Below are 24,738 nucleotides of genomic sequence, written 5' to 3'. Positions count from 1 at the left end.
TTTGCTGTATTTATCTGCCGGTCCGTGAAAATAATGCCTACATTAAACCGGTCCGTGGTGCAAAAAAGGTTGGGGACCCCTGATTTAGCAGACGCTTTTGTCCAAAGCGACGTACAAGGGAGAGAACAGTCAAGCTAAGAGCAATAAAAAGCATGGTGTAACAATAAATACTACTTTACATGAGACTTAGATGATGACCCAGATAACCAAAATCAGCTTTCAGATTTCTCACCAACAAGACCTGCTGGCACTCATTTAGTGACACCGGTTCTTAGGGGACTATGACACATGCTCTCGATTTTTTTCTGTGCATATCTTTTCAAGACATTTGTACCTACACTAACTCATATGCGTGGGGTGTCATTGAGGAAAAGCAGTCTGACAAGAGTGGGGCATGGACTGAAACAAGCCCTGGAGAAATAAAAAGATGATGCCCTAATCCTATACTGTGGTCTGGTGGATATTAGCTCTTTCCATCGATACTGGAGCACAAAGACCCTGTACCATGGGCTTTGGGCAAGGTCTACTATGTCACAGGAGCGGTTCAAGGCCCTGATGGTCATGTTACATGTAGTGGACCCCAGTGCTGAGGATGGAAATGATAAGATAACAAAACTTAATCAGAACTTTCCTTGACCATTTCAAGGAGCGCTGCAAGGCTCTGTATCAGCCCTATCAAAATGTGTCTGTTGATGAGCGAATGGTAAACAGACCTGCCAACATTGGAAAATGTTTTGGAGTACCACCCCTGGGGGGCGGGTTGTGCGGCGCGGCGGGGGAGAGAACTCTTGTAAATGTAGTACACCCCCATGATTTTTCCTGTCCAAGATTTTGTGGCCTTCATTTTATTAGTTATAATATGCTGTTACATGTTTGAACCAATAGACGGCATTCTGAGCTAATAAATAATGCAGTTCTGAACCACTTTAGTAGGCCTAATGAAAGAAAAAAAAAGAGACTGTGATAACTGTTATAAGTGATAACTGTGACAACAAATTCGTAGCCTAATAAAAAATGTCACTGCAGAAGTGAGCAGTACGCAGCAGGCCTATTACATTTCCTCTGGGATGTTATTTCACTCTAGGCTACTTAGGACCTTCTCAAACAATGGTCATGTTATATTTGTTCTAGTGCTCTCAAACGATTAAAATATTTAATCGCGTGATTAATCGCATTTATGTCAGTTAACTCAAAATGAATCGCGATTAATCGCAAATTTGTATCTATTCTAAATGTCCCTTCATTTATTTATTTTTTCCATCCTTTTATTTTTATTTTAATGCCCTTATCAACATGGAAAAGTGGGTTGGCTTGCTTTATGCAAATTTTTTATTTTATTGAAAACCAACATTCCCAAACAGGGCGGTACAAAATATAATTATAAAGTGCACATTTCAGGTAAACAAGGACTCAGCCTATAGTGCAGTTAAACCATGGCTTAATATTTTATTTTATTTTTTCAAGTTTGCTGGGAACATAGCAGTCAGGCCTCTTATTTTAGAAACAATGAACCGTAACAGCTAGGTTACCAATAAAAGGTAAGCCTACTACTTCTTTGCTTTTAGCCAGCTGCCTGTTGACATTTTCAGACAACAGTGAAGCTTGCTTCTTTTGCACAACACAACTTTTAAAGAGTTTTATTAGGCTATTATCATTAGTGTATTATTAGTAGAAAACATATAGCCTATTACACTGTGACATGACGATAGCTGTGCGTAGGCCTATGTGTGGACACTAGAAAGCTGTTGCGGACTTCGAGCATGAACTTGAGAACATCGGACAGGTAGGCCTATGATTCTCTGATAATATACATCATACTGTGTTCGTTACCTGTTGCTCCTTGGTGACTGATGTCAATATTGACATTGCACACCGTGCAGAAAGCATGGTAGGGAAGTCTGAAAAGAACGGAGGCATAGCCATCTCTCCTGGTAACTATCAATGATTTTTTTGAGTTGCATGCGATCTTTTTCTTTTGTCCGGTGGTTCTGCCATGGTAGCATACTACAAGGGTTTGTCTGAAATTAGTAATATCAAAACCCTAAGAAAGCGTAACGTCAAATAATTTGTAACACAGCAAAGACACAGATCTAATTGCCATTTTAAATCGATGGCGAACATGATATGAAGACCGCATGGTTAACATCGTTGGGCTAAAATTAATTTAACGTCTTATCTCTGCAGTACTCTTTAGTTTACCTTTCAGTGATTTTTAACTTTGTTTAATGTCCTCACTTGAAGAATTGGCAGATGTGGGCGAGAAGGGAGAATTAGGTAAGTATGAATGAAAAATCGCTAACTGAGACCTAAACAGCGGTTGATTCTACTGACTGCAGTGTAACCTAGTACTCTCTGATTTCGAGGGTCAAACAGGGATAGTAACGGCAGGGGGTCTGTGATTGGTCAAACTCCTCTTCTGCAGCTGCCCATGTACGCCTTGGCGACTCGACACAGACAGACTTTGAAGGTTAAACCCGTTGAAAACCGGCAATGCATTATTGAGCGTTATGCGTACTTTTAGAGCATCAACTCGTACCCGCGTACTTTGATGTCAAAATGCGTGCCAGGTACGCAAAATGCGTACATGTTGGCAGGTCTGGGTAAAGAGTAAGCACAGATCTGGAATTCGTCAATATATAAAAAAAAACAAGTTAACAAAATGGGGACTGAAGTTATCTGTGCTAGCCGATAGTAGCAATGGCTACACCTGTGATTATGATGTGTACACTGGAAAAAATGCTGGACGACAACCCAGTCTTCCCCTGGTAAATCAAGGATACCACCTTTATTTTGATAATATTATTTTGATCAGTTCAGCTAGTAAAGGACTTATTCAGACTCAACATCCCTTCAACAGTAACAGCGGCAGAGAACAGGAGAGGCTTTCCTGACGGAATGAAAAATGGAAAAAAGGGGGCAAGAAAGAAAGAGCGAGGAAATATGAGATGGGAAAGGGACAGAGAGTGCTTAACGTTACAATGGAAGGATAATCGACCAGCCAGTTCAGTTTATCCTCCATTGAAACAGCAAATAACTTTGTCATGGTCACACGAAAAGAAAGAGTTCAACATCAGTGGACAAACATTGAGGTAAAACAGCCACAAGCCATTACATGAATGGAGTTGACAGATCAGACCAATTGATTTCAAAAAACAATTCTCTTCTGAAATGTAGGAGGTGGTGGAAGGTGTTGTTTTTCCACATGATTGACATTGCTGTTGTAAATAGTTTTATATCGTTTCAAATACACAGAGCTGCAAATCCAGACAACGATGACCTCAAGCGGCCTAAAAAGTTTTCTGTTGCAGAGAACAGAGAGGAGTTGTTCAGACAGCTGGCAGAGTTAAAGGACTATGGACCACCTCCAGTCCACAGACCCCCTAAAAAAACAAGAAGGGGAATATGAAACAGAGCATATGTCTGATTTGAAGCGCAACTGCAAGGTGTGTTATGCTGCTACGCGAGTTGAACTGAAGGTCAAGACATACTGTGGTGCTCCTCAGTGCCAGGTCTACCTTCACCTAACAAATAAGCAAAATTGCTTCCAAATATGGCACGCAACAAGCACAAACATTGAACTTTTCGGTACTTTTTGTAGAAAGAGGGTCATGTGCGTATACCATGAGGTCATGGTTGTCTGGATTTGCAGCGCATTGTTTCATTGTTCATCAGATCATTCCTTGATTTACTTTGTATCATATTTTCACATAATATGGTATTGTGTGTGTGTAAAATGTGGTGCTGTCATGGCAAAAAGTGACCGGGTGCCAAAAAGAGCCCGGGTGATGTAATATTGGCTTTCGAACGACTCTTGAGTGACAGTTGCTATACCAACGTTAGCATTACGTCACCCGGCTCTTTTTGGAAGTCAGACTACCTCAATAACGCGATTTACCCCAGAGCATCTCGCATTATACTTCGCTACCTGAGACGAGCTTGCCTGTATTTTACCTGCAATAAACCAAGCAAAACAACCATGTGCTTGATGTTTGACTGTGTTAGGAAAGTTGTTGACTCACAAGTTTGTTATAGTGTCAAAGTAAGTACATTTCAACCGGTTTCGCCGCTAGCATCTCGTTAGCGATTAGCAATTCTTCCGTTAGCTGGGGCACATTATTTTGCTTAGTGTATAGCTAGCAAGCTAGTATGAAGTCTCCCAAGTCTTTCTAAATAGGACTATATCAACAAATAATGGTAGATCTTAAATGATTTAAGATGTTAGCAAATGAACTGGCTGGCTTGCTAAAAAGGTAGATGAACAAGCACCGTATATTATTTAAGATGTTAGCAAATGAACTGGCTGGCCTGCTAAAAAGGTAGATGAACAAGCACCGTGTAGTATTTAAGATGTTAGAAAATGAACTTGCTGGCTTGCTTAAAGGGTAAATGAACAAGCACCATATATTATTTAAGATGTTATTAAATTAACTGGCTAGCTTGCTTAAAAGGTATATGAACAAGCACCGTACCGTATAGTATTTAAGATGTGAGCAAATTAACTGGCTGGCCTGCTAAAAAGGTAGATGAACAAGCAACGTATATTATTTAAGATGTTAGCAAATTAACTGGCTGGCTTGCTAAAAAGGTAGATAAACAAGCACCGTATATCAGTATATTTTCTCCTTTTTATAAAAACGAATTTCTACTCTAAACAGTTTCAATTGAAATGCAAATGATGATGTAAACGGCTAAAATGGAACACTTTATTTACCGGGTAAAAATGAGTTTAGCCACAATATATAGCAATTCAAAAAGTAGTATTGACTGCAAATGTTGATGTACAGGATACCGGCAGGTGTAGCTAAAACGGAATACTTAGTAGTTTTAGGCACAATATTAAGTGACTAACAAGTAGCTAATGGCTTTCGAACGACTCTTGAGACTGACCAAAAAGTGCCCGGGTTACGTAGTGTCCGGTCTACGTAATGCCAGCGTTGGTATAGCAACTGTCACTCAAGAGTCGTTCGAAAGCCAATATTACATCACCCGGGCTCTTTTTGGCACCCGGTCACTTTTTGCCATGACAGTGCCCCAAGCTGCTTTTGGGTCCCACTAGGTTTAAAAGTGGGTGAATTCCCTTACCAGGCAGGCTTTAGGACCCTGGGGAGGTGTTCTGGGGACTAGGCAGGTCGGGCCATTCCCTAATTGAAAGCTCACCTGCAGATTGTTTAACTAGTTGCTGCTCAGTGCCTCACGGAGCATTCAGACGTGCATGTTGGAATGAGTTGCGCCAACGGATGGCGGAGGAGGAGTCTGGCGCGTGGGCTTCTGTGATACCAGAGACGTTATAGTGAGATTGGTTTGTTGACCTGTCAATCACGCCACTAGCAAGCTGCTTACCTTGTAAGCAGTAGCATGCTAACATTAGGTAGGGTGCTCACACACAGGGCTCGAAATTGGCACCCGCCAAGTGCCATTGGCGTGTAGATTTTTGGGCTGGCGACTAAATTGTGTCCGATGCCCCGCCACTTGGCAAGTGACATTGCGGAGTACAGCGCCCGACTACCGCTCCCGTCATGGTTAAAAATAGCTTGCAAGGCCAACACGAACAGTGGGAGAGAGTTCTAAGAATTTCTATACAACTATAACAATTTGCACGCGAATACAAAGTTCTAATATTTTGACCGCGAATCAAAAGTTGAAACAGACTAACTTACTTTACCACACGTAAACGTCAGTGGGCTTTAACCGGTCAGCTGTCAGCTAGAATCCAGAAGTTCGTTGTCTCTGAATGATGTTAGCAGCAGCTAAGCAGCTAGCTATCCTAGCCTGTCAACCTACTGGATCCATTATTAAGATACGTTTTATACTTCCTTGTCAGGCTGACAAGAAAATCAACTATCGATAATATGATTTCGAGCTTGTCTCCACTATTGTTGTGCGATGATATCCCCTGTCCTCCCGTCTCCTGATAAATTAAGCTAACTAATTTTTGCGTGCTAGCTTTTGCTAGCTAGCATGAGGAGTTGCCATTGACTAGCGAGCTACAAACGTCAGCCAACAATGCAAAATAAAATGATATGGCAGAAACAACGTCAATACCAGGGTGTTTAGTTACATTACAGGGGAACCAGCCATCAAGTACATGGAATTGAGTTGTATTATTGTCAACACAAGTTTTTTGTTTTATTTTTCATTTCAGGCTCTGGGTTCTGTAAAGCACCTTGAGACAATTGTACTGTTCTGGGGCTATATAAATAAAATTGAATTGAATTTATAAAAACGTAAAATTAGTTGATTTTGTTAAATCCATTCTGAGAGTGATAAACAGTGATATTAAAATCATAGGTCATTTGTTTAAGTCAAACAATGTCAGAGCAGGTCTGAAATGCCAGGTTTAATTTTGGCCGGTAAAAAATATGATTGGCTGGTAATTTATTTCATCTACCAGCCATTTTGGCTGGTAAGCCAAAAAGTAAATTTCGAGCCCTGCTCACACACCTCGCAAATCCTATCAGACGTATTTTTCAGTTACAATAAAGGGGTTTTTACATTGTACAATGTCTATTTCTCGGTAACTTTAAAAAAAATCGAAGCAAAAAAAAGTCAAACAAACAACTTTTAGGTACAAATACGACCATCTACGGAGTTTGGTCGCGTTTTAGACGTAAGCATATACGGGATCTGATTGGCTAGCGCCTGTGCTGTCAGTTATGCATGAAAGGCAATTTGATTGGCTGACGCATGCATTGCCTCACGGAAAGTTGAACATTCTTCAACTCTTGCTGCAAGCAAAGCATGAAACGCAACGCACGGGAACCCAACGGAGCCATAATTCAGTTCGGCAAAGGATGATGTCACCCCATTCAACCCTGACGGATCAACGCATTCCAACGGAAGCGTGTGAATGCTCTGAAACTAGTCAGACAAAGAGTCAGTGAGAAGCAGGACTGATGAGAGAGAAAGACAGAAGGGAAGTTTAAAGTGTTAATAAAGAACGTGCATTGGTGAAAATTCCCTTGTTGCATCCTTCTGAGAGCTGGGCTGCCACAATATGTGTATATATACACACACATATTTTATCACAATGAGTTATACTGGAATAACTGTAGCGAAGGGAGAGCATAGTCACCCCTCCTGGACTTTAACCCGGTTCTACAGGGTGCCAAACATGCACTCTGACCGCAACGCCAAAGAGCCAGGCTTACTGTAGTTGAAACGTTTTTTATAAATATTCAGAAACTAAACGAAAAGAGCATTTCGCTTAGAAATGGGGTAATGTTGAGCCTGTTGAAAAACTGCTCGGAACAAGATTTGACAGCAGAAGAAATAAAACAACAGGCACCTATGACCAGGTCATTGTTACTGACACATTTGCTTACATTCCTATTTTGGAAAATCTGAAGTTAATTCTTAAAAACACAGAACTTGTGGCAATGTTACAGCTCAAATGCATGCCCAAGGAAGGTGTTTATGCAGACTTGAGGGATGCCAGTTATTTCAAAAACGGTCCTTTATTTTCCGTTGAGAAAGATAAGTTATTGTGATGAATGTAGCGTCAATTATGTGATGGCTTGTCATGTGGTTGGTGACGTGATGGAGGATGTGAGACACCTGGACAGAAACTTTAAGAATGACATGGTGTTTTTTGACGGACGAGAGATGAGACGACGACTCGAAGCAGTTTCGTGAGTATGAACTGGTTGCGCGCGTTCTCTGGCACGGAATATTTATTGGGGCAAGAGTACGGCTTCAAACCGACGTGGGACGCTCGGTTGCATGTATTTTTTTTTGGACTCTTTTTGTGTGTATCCGGGATGCCGGTGCCCGCGGACTGACGGGTCTCATTGGGGGACGGGAGGGTCTCAATGGCTGCCAGACGGAGGGAAGTTAGGCAATTGTTTTAACGTGCTTTCATGAACTGTGTGTGTGTGGAGGGGAATTTGGGGAGGGATTGTCGCTAAGATTGAGTGTTGGAAATAGCGGGTGGGTTTTGGGGAAATGTTTTAGAATGTATTGACTAGCCTATGAGCCCCTGAAGGATTATTGTTTGCAGTGAAATGATGACTAGTTTGCAGCGTCTATTTAAGAGTTTTAGAAATGTGTGCTTATTTATAATTCCCCTGTTGGGCCTTTTGGGTGTGTGCAATATTCTGTGTGTGGTTAAGGCGAAGTGGCTTGTGCAATAATTCTAATAACGGACCCGAATTCCTGCTGATTGAGCTCGACCTAGCATTTTATGAATTATGTCATATTAAATAATAAACAGGTTCTATTTGTACTCCAACTTTGAGTGCTGGTCTTGAGTGGAACTTGGGACGACTGCCGGACCAAGTCGGTTTAAAAAAAAGGTGGTGGCAGCACAATATCAGTAACCTCGCTGTTACATTACACCAAGTTATGATGACTTTGAGACTGGAAATCCCTTGGGATCAAAGAAGGGTATACACGAAGTAGGAGCTATGCATTTTACACTAAGGAATTTTCCTCTAGTCTTAATTCTTCGCTAGCGAATATTCATTTATGTGCTCTTTTCCATGCGCAGGACATCACGCGTTATGGGTTTGATTCTGTTGAAAATTATGATTGTAAAACAGTGCCGTGGTGGTCACAGAGCAGAATTGCAGCTACAATTGTCATTGGGCCTGTGTGCAGGGATGGGTATCATGTAAGGTCAAGCATCATGAAGGCCAGGGTGCAGGTGCAGGCCAGTGGAAAGTAACAAGCAGTCAGGAGGGGGGTCACTTACTCACACCCACCCACCCACACACATACACACACAAACACATACACACACATAAAAGACATACACATACACACACACACACACACACTGTGACGATGTGATCGTCCCTACGGTTGAATATGCTCTCTGGCTGCCATGCCACGGAGCCGGGCTCTTTGGTGTGGCGGTCAGAGAGCATGTTTGGCACCCTGTAGACCTGGGTTCGAGTCCGGGTAGGGTGACCGTGCTCTCCCTTCGCTACACACACACACACACTCGCACATAAGCACACACACAAGATGATGGCAGTCAAGGTCAGACCAGGCCTCCAAAAAAGTGATACCAAGCAAATTGGCAGGAGGGTCTATCTTCCTCAAAGCAAAAGTTCCCCCGCAACAGGTGAGCGAGAATATTCTGAGTGGCCAAAAGCGTAGATAAAATATGAGGAGATATAAGGGAATATTCTGATTGGATCAGTATAGATGGAGGTTGAAGATCGTGACTTGCAGAAAGTGACGAATTATGAGTATAAAAAGTAAATGCATTGGGTGTTTTAGTCAGAGCTGCTCCATGGACCACCGCTCTCATTTTGGATGAAATGTCTGCAAGGATGGAATAAAACTTCAGTTTATCGCACTCTGGACTTCTGACTCTGATTGAAAAATTACTTTAAGATTTGGAAACAGTTGTTAATTCGCTACAACAATTCAATCCTTGAGCCACTTGCTCAAAGATTCTTAGATCATGGACAAGAGGGACTGAAAATCCCCTCATCTGAACATGTGGTTGCCCAAAATACACTATGACACAGCCGAATTCACGTGATTAAGAAAAGAGACCCTCTCAAAAGGTGATCTTACAGACTCAAAATTAGTCTATGTTTTATAGACAGAATGCCACAATATTGTTTCTTTTACAAGTACATATCAAAATGTTGGCACCCACTAACGCAGTACAGATTTCACTTAAGGAAAAATACTAATTTACTGGGGAAAATAGTACTTTTGAACCATTGAGTACAGATTGGCACACCACAATGTTGGCAATACTGCCTCTGTTTACTTACACTCAGTTCTGATTATTGCTGCCTGTGATGTCTGTATACAGCTGGGGTTACATGTGCTCATTGGTAGGGTTGGGTACCGAGAACCGGTTCCAATACAACCGGTACCTACCCGGACCGAAATGCAACGCAGATTTAGGTGCTTCCTTTCGGTGCCTAAGCCGATTGAAATAAATAACAGCAACACATCATGCAGCTAAATTAACCAAACTTACGTAAAATGTTATATGTCTTATAAACAGAACAGAATTACTGAAGTTTGAAGCTGTAGTGTGTGTACAGAGTGTGTGTGTGTTTTGTATTTATTTGTATTTATTTAAGTATCAGCATTTTTGGGGCCGATTGCCGATCACAGAATGGCAGGGGAATGGTCATCTTTTATCTATAATCTAGCAGAGTTCGCTTTGTTTAAAAGGCTGCCGCTATCAACCAGCGGTTAGTCTGTTTCATGTCAACACTCAACAGTATATAGTATAGATATTAGTTAATGTAGGGTTTTAATCATTCACTGTTTCATTATTATTATTGTTTACATCATTTAGTAATTCCGCTATTTCAAATGGTTACCGTTGTTAACGGGTAAATGGAATGTTCACCGTAACGCAGCACGGCGTTAAAGGGACAGATCCACCTTCATGTTACAGCCGTAATATATTCATATTCTTTGTCTGTATGTCTTGTTATTTATCATTCCTGTAGAAACCACGGTCATCAGTCATTCATATTCATCCTACCAATTCATGTCTTGCGAGTGTGTGTGTGGAAAATAAATACCGTTCTTACTTCATCATTGGAATTTTGAGATTATCTGTTTTTACTAGACAATCTGTGGCGATTGGCACATATTTCATAACTTTCATACAGATCCCTTTGGGATTCATTCAGCGCAATATCCCCCCATTTTATGTGCCCAATTTGTAGAAATTCAACTAACTATGAATTAACTGTATTGAAGAAAAGTGTTTATTTGATGCAAAACTGGTTACAGCCTCAAATGACAAAATTAAAAATAACAAGGATGAGAATTTGTAAAATGTAGCCTTTTTCAACATAGTCAAATTAAACAATGGGCCACAAAATGTTTCAAACCAAAACTTGCTAGGCCTCAGCCTACTAACACAAAGAGGACAAAATCCTTCAGAATCCAATCATTAAAGGCAAGTTTCTCTTGATGACTATGAGCATCTCCGCATTTTTTGATGTCAGCCGGTTTCTTTTGTCATCAATGACGTTTGCAGCCGTGCTAGATAGTCGCTCACTATCCACACTTGAACAAAGATATGCGCTTGATGCCTGTGCAAGTGCGGGGAAGCAGCCTTTATTCGCCTGCCAATAAGCAAGTGGCTGTCCACTGCGTGGCATTACGGGCTCAGCTAGATATTGGTTGATCTGCGAGACGATTGTGATTTCCTCATCAGTTTGCCCTGTATCCTCCTCCACCAGTTCAGCAAACATTGCCTGTAAAGAGCAAGCTGGTGGGCTTTTGTCTGTTGACCTGCTTCCACGCTGCTTGTACTTGGCAGTTCAGTGCGGCATTGGGCTGTAACGACGTCCCAAAACAGATCATGCACAGTTGGTTTGAGTGCCTCTGGAAAGTATGTCTTTGTATCTGAAATGGATGATGAAAATGAAAAACTATGTGAAATAAATTATAGTGACATGCCATGCAGGCCACACAAATCAATTTGGGTCAGGTTACATAGCCTAAAAAAATGTCCAACTATGACAAAAATATATAATATTTTAGATTACTATAAGCCGTCCTTCAAATAAGGCATAAGAAAAGCATAATTAGCTATTTAAAACAAAGAGGTAGTAGGCCTAAGACTGAAAGACAGGGGAAGTGATACGTGATGGTAAGTTTTTTTTTATACCTTAGATCTAGCATCGTCGCAATTGCATATAGCTTCTGTGTGTCAATGCCAGCAAATCGTCTTCTGACAGCTTCCAGTAGTACGGTTTTTGATGTTTTCACGCCGTGGTCAGACTCCACCGTCTTCTCCAAGAGCCGGGTGAGAGCTCTTATACACGGAATCACATCCGCAGCGGACGCAGTTGATGAGCTGATCTGTTGTGTGAGCTCGAACGGGGCGAGGATAAAGATTATATTTTCAATTAATTTCCACTAGTGAATTGTAAACGTGCATGGCAATTCGTGTTCTGCTGCATAGGCTGCAAGCGCTAATTTCTGTTCTAATAGACTCTGGAGCATGTACAATGTACTGTTCCATCGAGTGGACACATCCTGGCGGAGTTTTTTAATCGGCTGGCCGAGTTGCTTTTGAACATTTTCCAGCCGGTTGTATGCCAATACAAGAATGTTTAAAGTGCCCAACAATGCGTCTCCCGGAGGCTGTGATATCCAAAATACTTTGCTGGGACAATACACCCTCATGCACAGCAAGCTGGAGAGTGTGGCCAGGGAAATCTCTCATTGCTTTCTGCATGTTTTTGCCGTTGTCTGTAAGAATTGCGTGGATCTTTTCTCGTTGGATCCCCCATGACTGAAACATGCCATTGAATGCATTAACCCACGCCTCAGCAGACTGTGACCCTGTGAAGTCTTGACATTGTAGCACAATGTTGTGTCTTTCGAAGTTGATATCAATGAAGTGAGCTGTTAAACTTAACATGGACATAGGACAGGCGTCTGTCGCAACACGATGGTAGTCCTTTGGGGGATAGTAGTCCCTCAGATTGCGCATGCTCAGACACAAACGGTTTACGGCATAAGGCTCAACATCAACATATCTGGCTTGTCTTAACGCATAATGTAGGTTTATTTAACGTAATATTTAATAATGTTGTAAACGGTTTAAACGTCAACCTATGGGGCTTGTCTTAACGCATAATGTGGGTATATTTAATGTTATTTATGTTGTAAACGGCTAACAGCATAAGGCTCTACGTCAACATATGAAACAACTGGGGAGAGACTTTTTGATCCTCCACCTCATCTCTTTTGTCCACTGTGACATCTTCTTTGTTTTTAAATAAATGGTCATGTTTTCAAAAAACTGGCTTTCGTCGCTTTTCTCCATGATTGAAAACGGATCTGTCGTTGTGACGCATGCGCGCGCGGCTTCGCTGTCGACAGTGTCGCAAAATGACGCATGCGCAATGTGAGGGACTACTATCCCCCAAAGGACTACCATCGTGTAGCGACAACGTCTGCACTCCATGTGTCGCTTGTGAAGCTAATGTGCACGCTATCCTTCATAAGCTTGTCTATGTGCGTGTACACTGTTTGATACAATGCGGGAAGACAGACATCAGTAAGATATTTCCTGCCTGAGGGGTCGTACCGTGGATCCAGGCAGGGTAGCAAGCGACGGAACCCTGTATCCTCCTTAACAGATAGAGGCTGTTCGTCAAGGCAAATTAACTCCAGAATTTTTTGCGTGATTTCTTTCCACTTCTTACTGTCCCTGCTGTATGGTTCACGTACCTTAAAGGCATCACTTACAGTAGGCTGACTGAGGGATGGGGATGAGAGCGACGTTAGCTTTGGCTTGTTCATTTTCTCATACTCCGCATATTGAGTTCTATGGCGTGTTCTAATGTGCCTAATCATGTTTGTAGTGTTAAAATGGCTTTGCTGGCTTCCACCCCGAGGGATTTCAGAACCACAAACATTACAAATTGCAAATTTGATGTCTTTGTCAAACACTTTGAAAAAATTCCAGACAGGAGAAGTAATTTTGCCGTTTGCCGCGCATGCAGGTGGAAAAAGTCGCGCAATTAATTTACGTCACGTGATCGGCGCTTTTGGCCGATCGCGCCATTTTTACCAATATTGGCCGATCATGATCGGCGGCCGATCAATCGGAGCATCACTACTGTAAACTGTTAATATATTGTTCATAGTTTGAAGTTAAAAGGTTTGAAGCTGTAGTTTGAAGCCAAGTGTTTTGTATTTATTTATATTTATAGTATACCTTGAACAGGTAATATGTTGTTCAATTTAAAGAAAAAAAATTTGATTTGGCAATAAAAAAAGCCTTTCTTTAATGTCGTCAATCGTCGTTTTGTGCTAAAAAAAAATTTTTTAAGTATCGGTTCAGGGACCGGTATCGTTTTAAAAGTATCGGTTAAGCACCGGTATCGGAAAAAACCCAAACGATACCCATCCCTACTCATTGGTGGTTACCAGTGGTTACTTATGTTTACGTGTGCTCATTTTCTCTCCTGTGCAGATAAACCGATGTACCTGGACAAAGAGACGGAGAGACTGAGAGAGAGAGAGGAGAGGGGAATAGTAGAGACAGAGCTGCACTTCCTGACACAATGCACAAAATACAAAGACATTAGACAAAACTATTTTAAAAAGATTGGTGAGGTCCTCTCTGAGTTCCTGCTGGCGAGCAGAGGCTTTCATACCTCACTGGAGAAAATGAGGAATGCCTCGTCCTTGCTGCACAATATGTGACTTCCTGCCATAAACTGAGGGACAGCCCATAAATTAATTAAATTCATGTATGTTCATGTTCATTGCTGTTGTTAATCCCTTGATGATGATTATTATGTATTTGTATTATTGTTCCCACTTCTCCCTTTCCCCTTCTGATGTACCTTGTGTATAGATATATGTATTGTTTATATAATCACTTATTATAGAATTTGAATTTAGGGAGAGAGATAAAGAGGAGAGGGGGAGATAGAGAGGGGAGAGAGAGAGAGAGATATTCAAATTTGAGAACCCAACTTGAATTTGAGAGCAAGAGAAGGGAGATTCAATTGGTTTCCCAATTATTAGCCTCCTCTTCATCAAACATCAGCCACGATCAACAAGGAATAAAGCCTGCAGCAAGTATGAACAACATCTTCATTCTGTGTGACTCCAATGGGAATCACCCAGACCAAAAACGGCTTTTCCCAAGGAGCCATGCCAAGAAACTTTGGTGCCCAACCACACAAGTTAGCAAAGGATATACTGCAGAATGGCATCCAAAATCCATCCCACATAATCATACACACAGGGACAAACGATCTCAGTGCAAGAAAAACTGCATTAATCAGCATAGTCGACGTGACACACCAAAAAGTGTCATAGACAAAATGAATGCAAAACTTATGTCCTTCTGTGCTGGAATACCTAATGTATAGATGGCACATCATAATAACATTACTGTAAACCATTTGGATGACCATGTGCACATCCAACTAGAAGGAATGAAGCTGTTTGCCAAAATCCTTAATGACACAGCATTGAACAGAGAAAGACGTTTAGGCCTAAACTCAGTGAATAGTGCCATAATCCCAGATGGACAGAGCTCAGTTCAGGCACATAGGCCTCCTTATGCTGCTGCTGTATCTAATAGAGATACAGATCTGTCTCAGTTAAGGTCAATGCTGCAACTTATATGTGATAGTCTCTTAAACTAGCCATGAAGAAAAAAAAAGAAAAAAAACTTTATACCTGGTTACCCTTTACTAATGTTCAAACTTGGGTTATTAGGTCTAATTATTGTACTGAGTAGAGAAACATCATTAACTGTGGCACAACAATATTGTTGTAATGATATTTCAAAATTACCTGCTATAATGTCCAGGGAATACGTTCTTCCTTATTTGGAGATAAGACTCACAATGTTGATTTTGTAGATATTGTAAATAAATCTGACATATTGATAGCACTAGAAACATGGAATAAAAACGGACAGGAACACTATTCCCTACCTAATTACAGAGATATATACCCGCTATTAAACACACCAATGTTAAATGTGGCAGGAGCTCAGGAGGAATTATAGTTTGGTTCAGAGAATCTATCAAAAAGTATGTTCACATTAAGAGGAATCGACCATCACATATATGGATCAAACTCTCAAAATAACTCACTTTCTCCAACCATGACACGTACTTATGTGCCTTGTACATTCCTCCCTACGAATCACCATATTACTCTGAAAGCACATTTGAAAACTTGAAATCAGAAATCATTGCATTTCAGTCAATTGGGAAAATACTCCTAATGGGAGACCTAAACGCATGAACTGGAAATGACTTAGATTTTATTGACCCAGCTGGCCCAAAATATATAGAAACACTCCAACAAAACACCATTGTGAGTACACGTAGACATACTTTTGATAATATACTCAATAAGCATGGCAAGGAACTTCTACAAATTTGCAAAGACCTTGGCCTGTACATCGTCAACGGCAGACTCTCATCCCTGGGAAGCAGTGTGGTGGACTACGCTATATCCGATTTAGACCAGGCCAAATAAACTATTTCATGGTGATGCCACAGCTGCCTTTTTCAGACCATAGTCATATTACTATCAGGACCCTAACACTGCCTTCCTTGCTGCTGCCTTGGACCCCAGGCTCAGAAAACTTAAGCTCTTGCCTTCTGAAGAGGTATTTAAGGTCCATAGCACAATTCAAACAATGGCACTAACTAACTGTCAAAAGGCAAGCAAGCCAGTCCAATGAAAGGGGAAATGAATCCACCACCAACATAGAAGAAGACAGCCCAGCTACACAAACCAAGGGTCATTTCTCAGTGTTCTCAGATCATCAGACTCCAATACCAGTGATGAAGAGGATCAGCAGCAGATTCAAGAGGTGCAGAGGGAGGTCTTACAATATTTTGGCGAACCTCCTCTCTCCAAATAGGACAATCCACTGCCATGGTGGAGAGCAAATGCAGCAAGATACCCAACCCTGGCAAAGCTTATGGGTATTCCAGCCGCCTCAACGCCCTCCAAGCGTTTGTTCTCTGTTGCTGGGGACATTGCCTCAAAGCGTAGGACAAGCCTTACTTCTGATCATGTCACGCTGACCTTTCTACATTGTAACTACCACTTGCTCTTTTAAAGGCTTGCACACAAATACATTAACACAAACACACTCTCTCTCACTCTCACTTTTTTGTTTTTAGTTAGAGGAAATATACAAAAACATCAAGGCATGTCAGAGTACCTATAAAAGTCTAACAGGCCTCAGTTCTTTAGGAGTTAAAGTAGTACACCGATTTTCAGAAGAATCAGTCTGAAGGATATATTTAAACAATTAGCTAGTTAATGTAACATGAGTCTTTGCTAACAGTAAACAGTTAGCCAAGCATTGACAGTTGACATTGACAGTTGGGATTCCATTCCATTATCAGTTGCCGCGAGCATTCTAAATTAAAAATAACCTGATCAATTGGAATGCCATATTCAAATGACCCCACCAGCATGAGCCAAAACAAAACAATCCCCCACTGCTCAACTCTGGCTACCTACCACCCAATCCACTACCCTTCTGAGGTCAAAAATGAACTCCAAAGAAGAGAATTTAAACAGAAGCTGCTGGAAGGAAATCCTAAAACCCTTTTTGCTGATTTATATAAAAATGGAGAAGTCAGCAACCTAACATTTTATTCTGAACACCCCAGTATTTGGCACAGTACCATCACTCACCACCACCCCTCAGCAGAGAGAAAAGGAATATGTAATGGGTGGAAATTACAACTTACAGAGAAAGAGGACCCAGACACAGTGATAACAACTATAAACATATACAAAACTGTGAAGATTATGGTACAAGGCAACATAAAGACTTTCCAATCCGAATTTGAAACCATAAAAGCACAAGCAGCAGCACAGAGAGAGAAGTCTGGCCCTCTGGACCCCCCACAGACAACCTCAGCTGCCACCTCACCACCACACAGCAGCCTGACAGAGGAGGAACAGAGTGACAAGGAGATGGAACCGACCGCTAGTACTGCCCCTCCCATGAATGACATGAGAGACAAGCTGGCACACATGGAAAGGGAACTAGTGCAGCTACATGAAATGTCCCTCCAAACAAACACTCTTAAGGACTCCAACATAGCCATATACCAGCAACTGTCAACCACAAGGACACTCTATGAACACACCCAACACCAGATAAAGGAACTTCAGCTTGACAGGGACACAAGCAGGAAAGAATTGGCCATGCTAAAAGAAATACTTATTCAAATACAACAAGAGAGAAGTGACAACAAAAAAGAGATCTCTTCAATGTCTGAGAAGCTGAGAGGTGACCATTAACAGCCTCAGTGAACAGCTGCAAGTGCTTACTAACCAAAGCCCACATCTCACCAGCACACTTGTTGCCTCTCCGGACCTGCAGCAGCCACCAGAGCCGCAGATAGACCTCAGTCCTCCTCGCAAGCAGCAACACCCACCAGAACAAGCGTCACCTCCCACCAAACAACACAAATGGGATATTGTCCTTCTTATAGATTCAAATGGAAAATTCTTGGACGAAAAGAGACTGTTCCCAAACCACAGCACAATCAAAATCGGATGCCCCACTACCAACAGAGCCCTTGATCTGCTGTCCGAAGAACACCTCGGTAGCCCGGGCCACATCATCATCCACACAGGCACCAATGATCTGAGAGATCAGCAGGAACGGGTCGCAACGTAACTAAAAGCAGTGATCAACAAGGCTAGCAACACTTTTCCAAACACAAAGATTGTTATGTCCACCCTGCTCACCCGAAAAGACTGCCACCCTAAAACAATTTCAGGAATCAATGCCAGCATGTCAAGAAATTGTGCTCTCAGACCCAACGTATACCTGGCCCACCACCCAACCCTCGAGATCAATGGCCTATTTGATCAAGTACACCTCAAGAAGGAAAGGGTTTCTGTATTTGCAAGAACACTGAAGGATGCTGCGCTTGGCCGCATCCCTAGATCGGACCGCCAGAACGGCAGAGGAGAGAGCAGAGCACAGGCATCACCGGGGCACAAAGACCAGCACTCCAGAGACAAGAAAGGAGAGCTCCACCAAAACCACCACACCACTACCCACAGCACCGCTCTCCACTGCACCACTCTCAACATCACTGCTCGCCACAGCACCGCTCTCTACAGCACCAGCCTCTACAACACCTAGGACATGGAACAGCTGGAGAGTCTACGGAACACCACCAAGGAACTCCTGGGTACCCTCCCCCACTTCACCCCAGACCCCTGCCCCAGCACCCACCCGGCCCCCAGCTACCACTGCTGTGCCCACCACACCATGGGCCCCCACTTTTGCCCCCACACCCATGCCCACCTCACCTTGGTCCCCCACCCCCTCCCAGGAGTGCCACTGTGAACACAGCAGGACCACCACAAACATGGCAGCAAGGCCTCCGCTCAGCACCACCATCACAGCAGCACAGGGTGCAAACACATGGGAAAAGCTATGCTGAAGCCCTTACTGGAGCTCCAGACCTCAATGACATGATGGACATCAGACAAATGCTCACCCTCATCTGCACTCGTCTTACAGGCCAGGGGCCCTGGTGAGAACACACATGAGCACGCGCGCGCGCGCGCACACACACACACACACACACACACACACACACACACACACACACACACACACACACACACACACACACACACACACACACACACACACACACACGCTAACTGAAAACATTAACTGATACAAATGAATACAAACGCAATTATATATTGATAATACTGTTTATATAAACCAATGCTATCCTCTTACATATCACTTGTGGGTGAAAGATATGCATTTCCACTCTGTATGAAAAACAACAACAAATCTAATAACTCATATTGTAGCATGAACCAATACGAATCCTTTGTAATCAGCCATTGGAATGTCCAGGGATTAAGATCATCTGCCTTTGGACTGAAAAGTAACAACTCTGAGTTCATTGATGAGCTCAAAGACTCCGACATCATCATTCTAATGGAGACGTGGGATAGGGGAGACTTACCGACTGGCTGCCCTCCAGGCTATGGGGAGTTAACAGTTAACTCAATAAAGCTCCCTGGAGTGACACAGGGGAGGAGCTCAGGGGGAATACTCATATGGTATAAAGCCAAATATACAAACTCTATTGAACTAGTTAAAGAAGGTGATAATTATGTATGGCTTAAGTTAAAAAAAGACCTGACCTCTAATACCCAAAACATATTCATTTGTGCAATCTACATCCCTCCAGCTGAATCTCCCTACTTTAAGGATCAAACCTTTTCTGACTTAGAGGGAGACATCACCCACTTCCAAACCCAGGGAAATATCCTAATCGTTGGTGATCTGAATGCCCGCACAGCTGAAGAATCAGACACTACTAGCACAAACGGAGACAAATACATTAATAACAAAACTAACACCAGCCTAAGTCTTCCCGTAAGGAATAATTACGACAAAATAACAAATAGAAATGGGAAAGAACTGCTGCAGCTCTGCCGATCCCTCAGTCTATACATAGCCAATGGTCGAATAAGAGGGGACTCCTTTGGCCGCTACAGCTACAGTTCCTCTCTTGGCAGTAGCACAGTAGATTATGCAATTACAGAATTGGACCCATTCTCTCTCAGAGCATTCACAGTGAAGCAACAAACCCCCTTTTCAGACCATAATCAGATCAAAATTTACCTTAAAAGACCCCACTCTAAACAACCATGCCCCAACTCCAGTAAATTATATAATATAACAACTAACTATAGATGGATGCAAAGCAGACTACCTGCATATCAAGAGGCTATGAGCAGCCATGAAACCCAAGAACACCTAAACTCTTTCTTGGACCATGCATATCCCAGCAGGAAAGAGGGAGTAAACCTAGACACAAAGCACATCACCAATATCTTTCATTATGTGGCACAACAATCGAGCTTACCTCTACAAAAACCAAACCCAAAAAAAAGAAAGCAAGAAAAATGGTTTGACTCAGAATGCAAATCCATGAGGAAAAAACTAAGACAATTATCCAACCAAAAGCACAGGGATCCAGATAATCAGGACCTACGTATTCAATATGGAGACACAGTCAAATAAACAAACACTGAGATTTAAGAAAGAGCACCACCTCAAAAACCAAATCAACCTAATTGAAGAGTCCATAAATTCAAACAGTTTCTGGGACCACTGGAGGACCTTGAACAAAAATAATAATACAAATAATGATCTAGCCATTCAAGATGGGGATATATGGATCAACCACTTCAAGGATCTATATCAAGAAACCCATATCACACCGAAACGAGACCAATTACAAGACAAATTGAACCAATTAGAAACCATCATTAAGGACTACCAGAACCCATTAGATTATGAAATCACAGAAAAAGAATTAGATCAAAAACTGAAAAATGTAAAGTGTAGAAAAGCCTGTGGACCTAACGGCATCCTCAATGAGATGCTTAAACACACAGACAATAAATTCAAATCAGCCATTCTGAAACTTCTAAATTTAGTACTTTAAGCGGGCTTCTTTCCTGAAATATGGAATGATGGACTGATACGTCCCATATTTAAAAGTGGAGACAAAACAGATCCACAAAATTACCGTGGGATCTGTATAAATTCATGTCTAGGGAAGGTCTTATGTAGCATTCTAAACTCAAGGATCATAGACTTCCTCACAGAACATAATGTATTAAGCAACAGCCAAATTGGATTCCTACCCAAATTTAGAACTACAGATCATATATTCACATTAAACACACTAATTGACAACTTTGTGGATTTCCAAAAAGCCTTCGATTCAGTCTGGCACAATGGCCTTTTATTAAAATTACTCGAAAGTGGTATCGGAGGGAACACATACAATCTGATCAAATCCATGTACACTAACGGGAGGTGCTCAATTAAAATTGGAACAAAAAAAACTGAATCTTTCTTTCAAAGACGTGGAGTAAGGCAGGGCTGTAACCTTAGCCCCACATTATTCAATATATACATAAATGAATTGTCAAAACAAATAGAGAACTCCCCTGCACCTGGCCTGAAACTACAAGACACTGAAATAAAATGTCTATTTTATGCTGATGACCTGGTCCTACTGTCTCCCACAAAAGAGGGGTTACAGCAACACCTGTCAGAATTAGACAAATACTGTCAAACCTGGGCCCTGACAGTAAATCAAACCAAAACAAATGTACTAATTTTTCAAAAAAGGTCCAGGCCACAGAGAGACAACACTATTTTCACAATGGGAAACAACCCTATTAAAGAAACAACAAATTATACATATTTAGGACTAAAAATTTCAAATACAGGTAATTTTAACTTGGCTGTGAATGAATTGAGAGACAAAGCAAAAAGGGCTTTCTATGCCATCAAAAAATCTATACAAATTGAACTACCAGTAACAACATGGCTCAAAATGTTCCAATCTATCATTGAACCAATTGCACTATATGGCAGCGAGGTGTGGGGTACACAAATTCAACATGATTGGACAAAATGGGACAAACACGCAATTGAAATACTACATACACAGTTCTGCAAGAGTATCCTCCAAGTGCAGAGAAAAGCTCCCAACTCTGCATGTAGAGCTGAATTAGGCCAATACCCTCTAATATTAAAGATCCAAAAACGAGCCCTAAATTTCTGGAATCATATTAAAACAAGTGACCCACTCTCCTTTTCCTACAAAGCCCTATGCTGCCAGGAGTTGAACCCACAAAGGAGTCCCCTCTGCTTACTTGTCCTGAGGCTGGGTGAACCATCAGCCACCCAGGTCATTACACAACGACGACCTCAGCCTCAAAACTCAAGATCTCAGATAATCAGACCCAACCAAATCATTATGAAAGAAAAAGAAAAATATAGAGATCACTGGGCAAAATTAACAAAATCCCAGAACAAATTAGAAACATATGTATCACTAAACAGACAGTACACCGTGGCAAATTACCTGACCACAGTGTCTGATAAAAAAATGAGGAAAACTTTAACTAAATACAGACTGAGTGAGCACAACCTGGCAGTAGAAGTCGGCCGACACAGACAGACCTGGCTACCCAGAGAGGAGAGGCTGTGCTCCTTCTGTAACCAGGGAACAGTAGAGACGGAGCTACACTTCCTGATTTACTGCAACCATAACCAAAGTCTTAGAGACTATTATTTTGACAAAATAACACAAATATTCCCAGAAGTTCAACATCTAAATGATCTGGACAGACTCTCAGTTCTACTGGGAGAGAGGGAGGACTGCTGCAGACTGGCAGCAAAATATGTATCAGCCTGTCATGAGCTCCACAATAACATGAACCCCCTGTCCCAGATAACTAATATTTAATGTTTAATGATTAACAATGAACCTGTTATATGTTTCTATACCACATTGTTACCACCTATAACTTATTGTTTGTTTTTATTTATTTATGTTTATTGTGCTTGTACATTTTATGTAAACATGCTTTGGCAACGTTGTATTGTATGCAGTCATGCCAATAAAGCCTTTTTTGAATTGAATTGAAAGCACAGGATTAACTATATAACATACCAGGAAAAACAACAACCCCTTGCAAGGCTCTCCAAGCTTTTCTTTTTTAGAAACGACCGAACTACGCCATAGTCCTGCCATTTTCAATCCATCAGAGACAACACCAAACAATCTGATTGTGGCTGCTGCTGTAGAAATGCGCTACTCATTTGCTCAGGATTAAACTTTCCCCAACTTATTTCGCTGGCATTGCACAATTCACTCGTCTACGTCACAATCACCTGCTTACAACAGAAATTAATGGGACATAGAATTTTGCTTCGCTGGCATGTCAGAGAAAAAAAGTGTTGAGCAAAAATTGGCGCGGTTTTGCTGTGTAGAAGCCTAAAAATGAACGTCAGCTTAAACCGTTTAAAACATAACTCTATCTAAATAAGTTACCCATATTGTATTCTACGCTGTTACATGTATTCCCTTCCTCGCCGACACTGTTAGAAGCAATGTTTTACAAAAGGGAGAGGGTTAAGAGTTAGCTGCCCTAGCTAGTTAGCTAGCTAACTTACATAGCTATCTAGACTTACCTTCTAGAAGCTGACGGCAGTTCTCAGACACATGCTGCTCTGTTAATATAATATGCCTAAATAGAGTATCCAAACTCATATTCCTGAATACCGAGTCCTGAATGACGGAGTAATTAATCTCTGGCTGTGGCCAAGCTAGTCCCAAGCAGTCTCGAGCGTAAGAGACAAATATGCATAGTTACGACCTGGCAGCGTTGCTGCGCGCTAATTTCTCTTTAGAAGGGTGGAAATCGTTCATGAAGAATTCGGCGTTGGTCCGTGTATGTTTGCGTTCATTCACTCCTTTTTTCCTTAAAATTTTTTTTTAGATTAGATGCATCCAAAATAGGCCAACAAGCGATTTACGAGGACTTAAATGACGAATAAAAAAATTACAGAGAAGATAACATCAAATATGATCGGCGTTGGCTAAAACATAAGAGGCTGAGCCCATCAATATTTGAACAACGTACCTCTAAATAGACTGTTGCCACACATTTGTTTTTGCAATGCAAGGGATACACATTAAAAAATATTAAAATGAGCAAAAATTGGAGAAGAAAGGTTTTGGATTTGGATCAGGCTGCTTTCAAATACCGTTTCCATGCATATCTTCGTGTTGAATCTAAACGGTTCTCATACGCATCAACGAGTTCAAATGCCCAATTATTTTATTCGGATGGGCACAGTATTGTTGAGTTCTTGCATCTTCTCTGGGCACATTATTTCTGCCACTTTAGTGAGGCACTGTTTTATGAAGTCACCATCCGAGAAAGGTTCCCCGTGTTGCCCTATGAGTTGAGCTACCTCGTAGCTGGCTATTGTAACATTTTCTTGTCTTTTGTTAGTACGGGAAAAATACTGTTGTTGAGCTAGCAGGCTAGCTGCCATTTGCTTAACATTATCTCCTCGCCTTACGCCAGTGTGGGACGTGTAGGTCTTATGTTTGGTTTCATGGTGTCGTCGTACATAATACTCTTTTATCCCTGCAACAGTTTAATTGCAAATCAAACAGACACACTTCCCCTTGACTTCTATGAAGAACTAAGAAGTACAATACAGTCAAGTGCAAATTTCATGTGTGGGCCATATTCCATTATATTTTTTTGAATTTGCTGCGGGCCAAATAAAAATGGACATCGAAACATTTGCATCATTGTGAATGGTAATTTTGACCAAAAATAACTGTTAACGATGAGAGTAAAATTATGTCATACGTGCAGTGAAAACTTTAACTCTACAACATGATGAATACC

At 41.5% G+C, this 24,738-nt stretch overlaps 1 protein-coding gene across 2 annotated transcripts in view; it reads right to left on the bottom strand.

The window, feature by feature from the left end:
* The window catches only part of ccdc172 (coiled-coil domain containing 172), a 60,996-nt gene extending 37,209 nt beyond the window's left edge, over window positions 1–23,787 (bottom strand). For both annotated transcript variants that reach the window (XM_031579255.2, XM_031579257.2), the window contains exon 1: window positions 23,504–23,787. In XM_031579255.2, coding sequence (XP_031435115.1) covers window positions 23,504–23,582 — 79 coding nt within the window. In that variant the 5' untranslated portion in view covers window positions 23,583–23,787. The remainder of the gene's footprint in view (window positions 1–23,503) is intronic.
* Between the last annotated feature and the right edge of the window lie 951 nt (window positions 23,788–24,738).

Source organism: Clupea harengus, chromosome 13 (genome assembly GCF_900700415.2).
Source record: "Clupea harengus chromosome 13, Ch_v2.0.2, whole genome shotgun sequence".
In the NCBI taxonomy this organism is placed as follows: domain Eukaryota; kingdom Metazoa; phylum Chordata; class Actinopteri; order Clupeiformes; family Clupeidae; genus Clupea; species Clupea harengus.
This window is presented reverse-complemented; position numbering and strand designations above follow the sequence as displayed.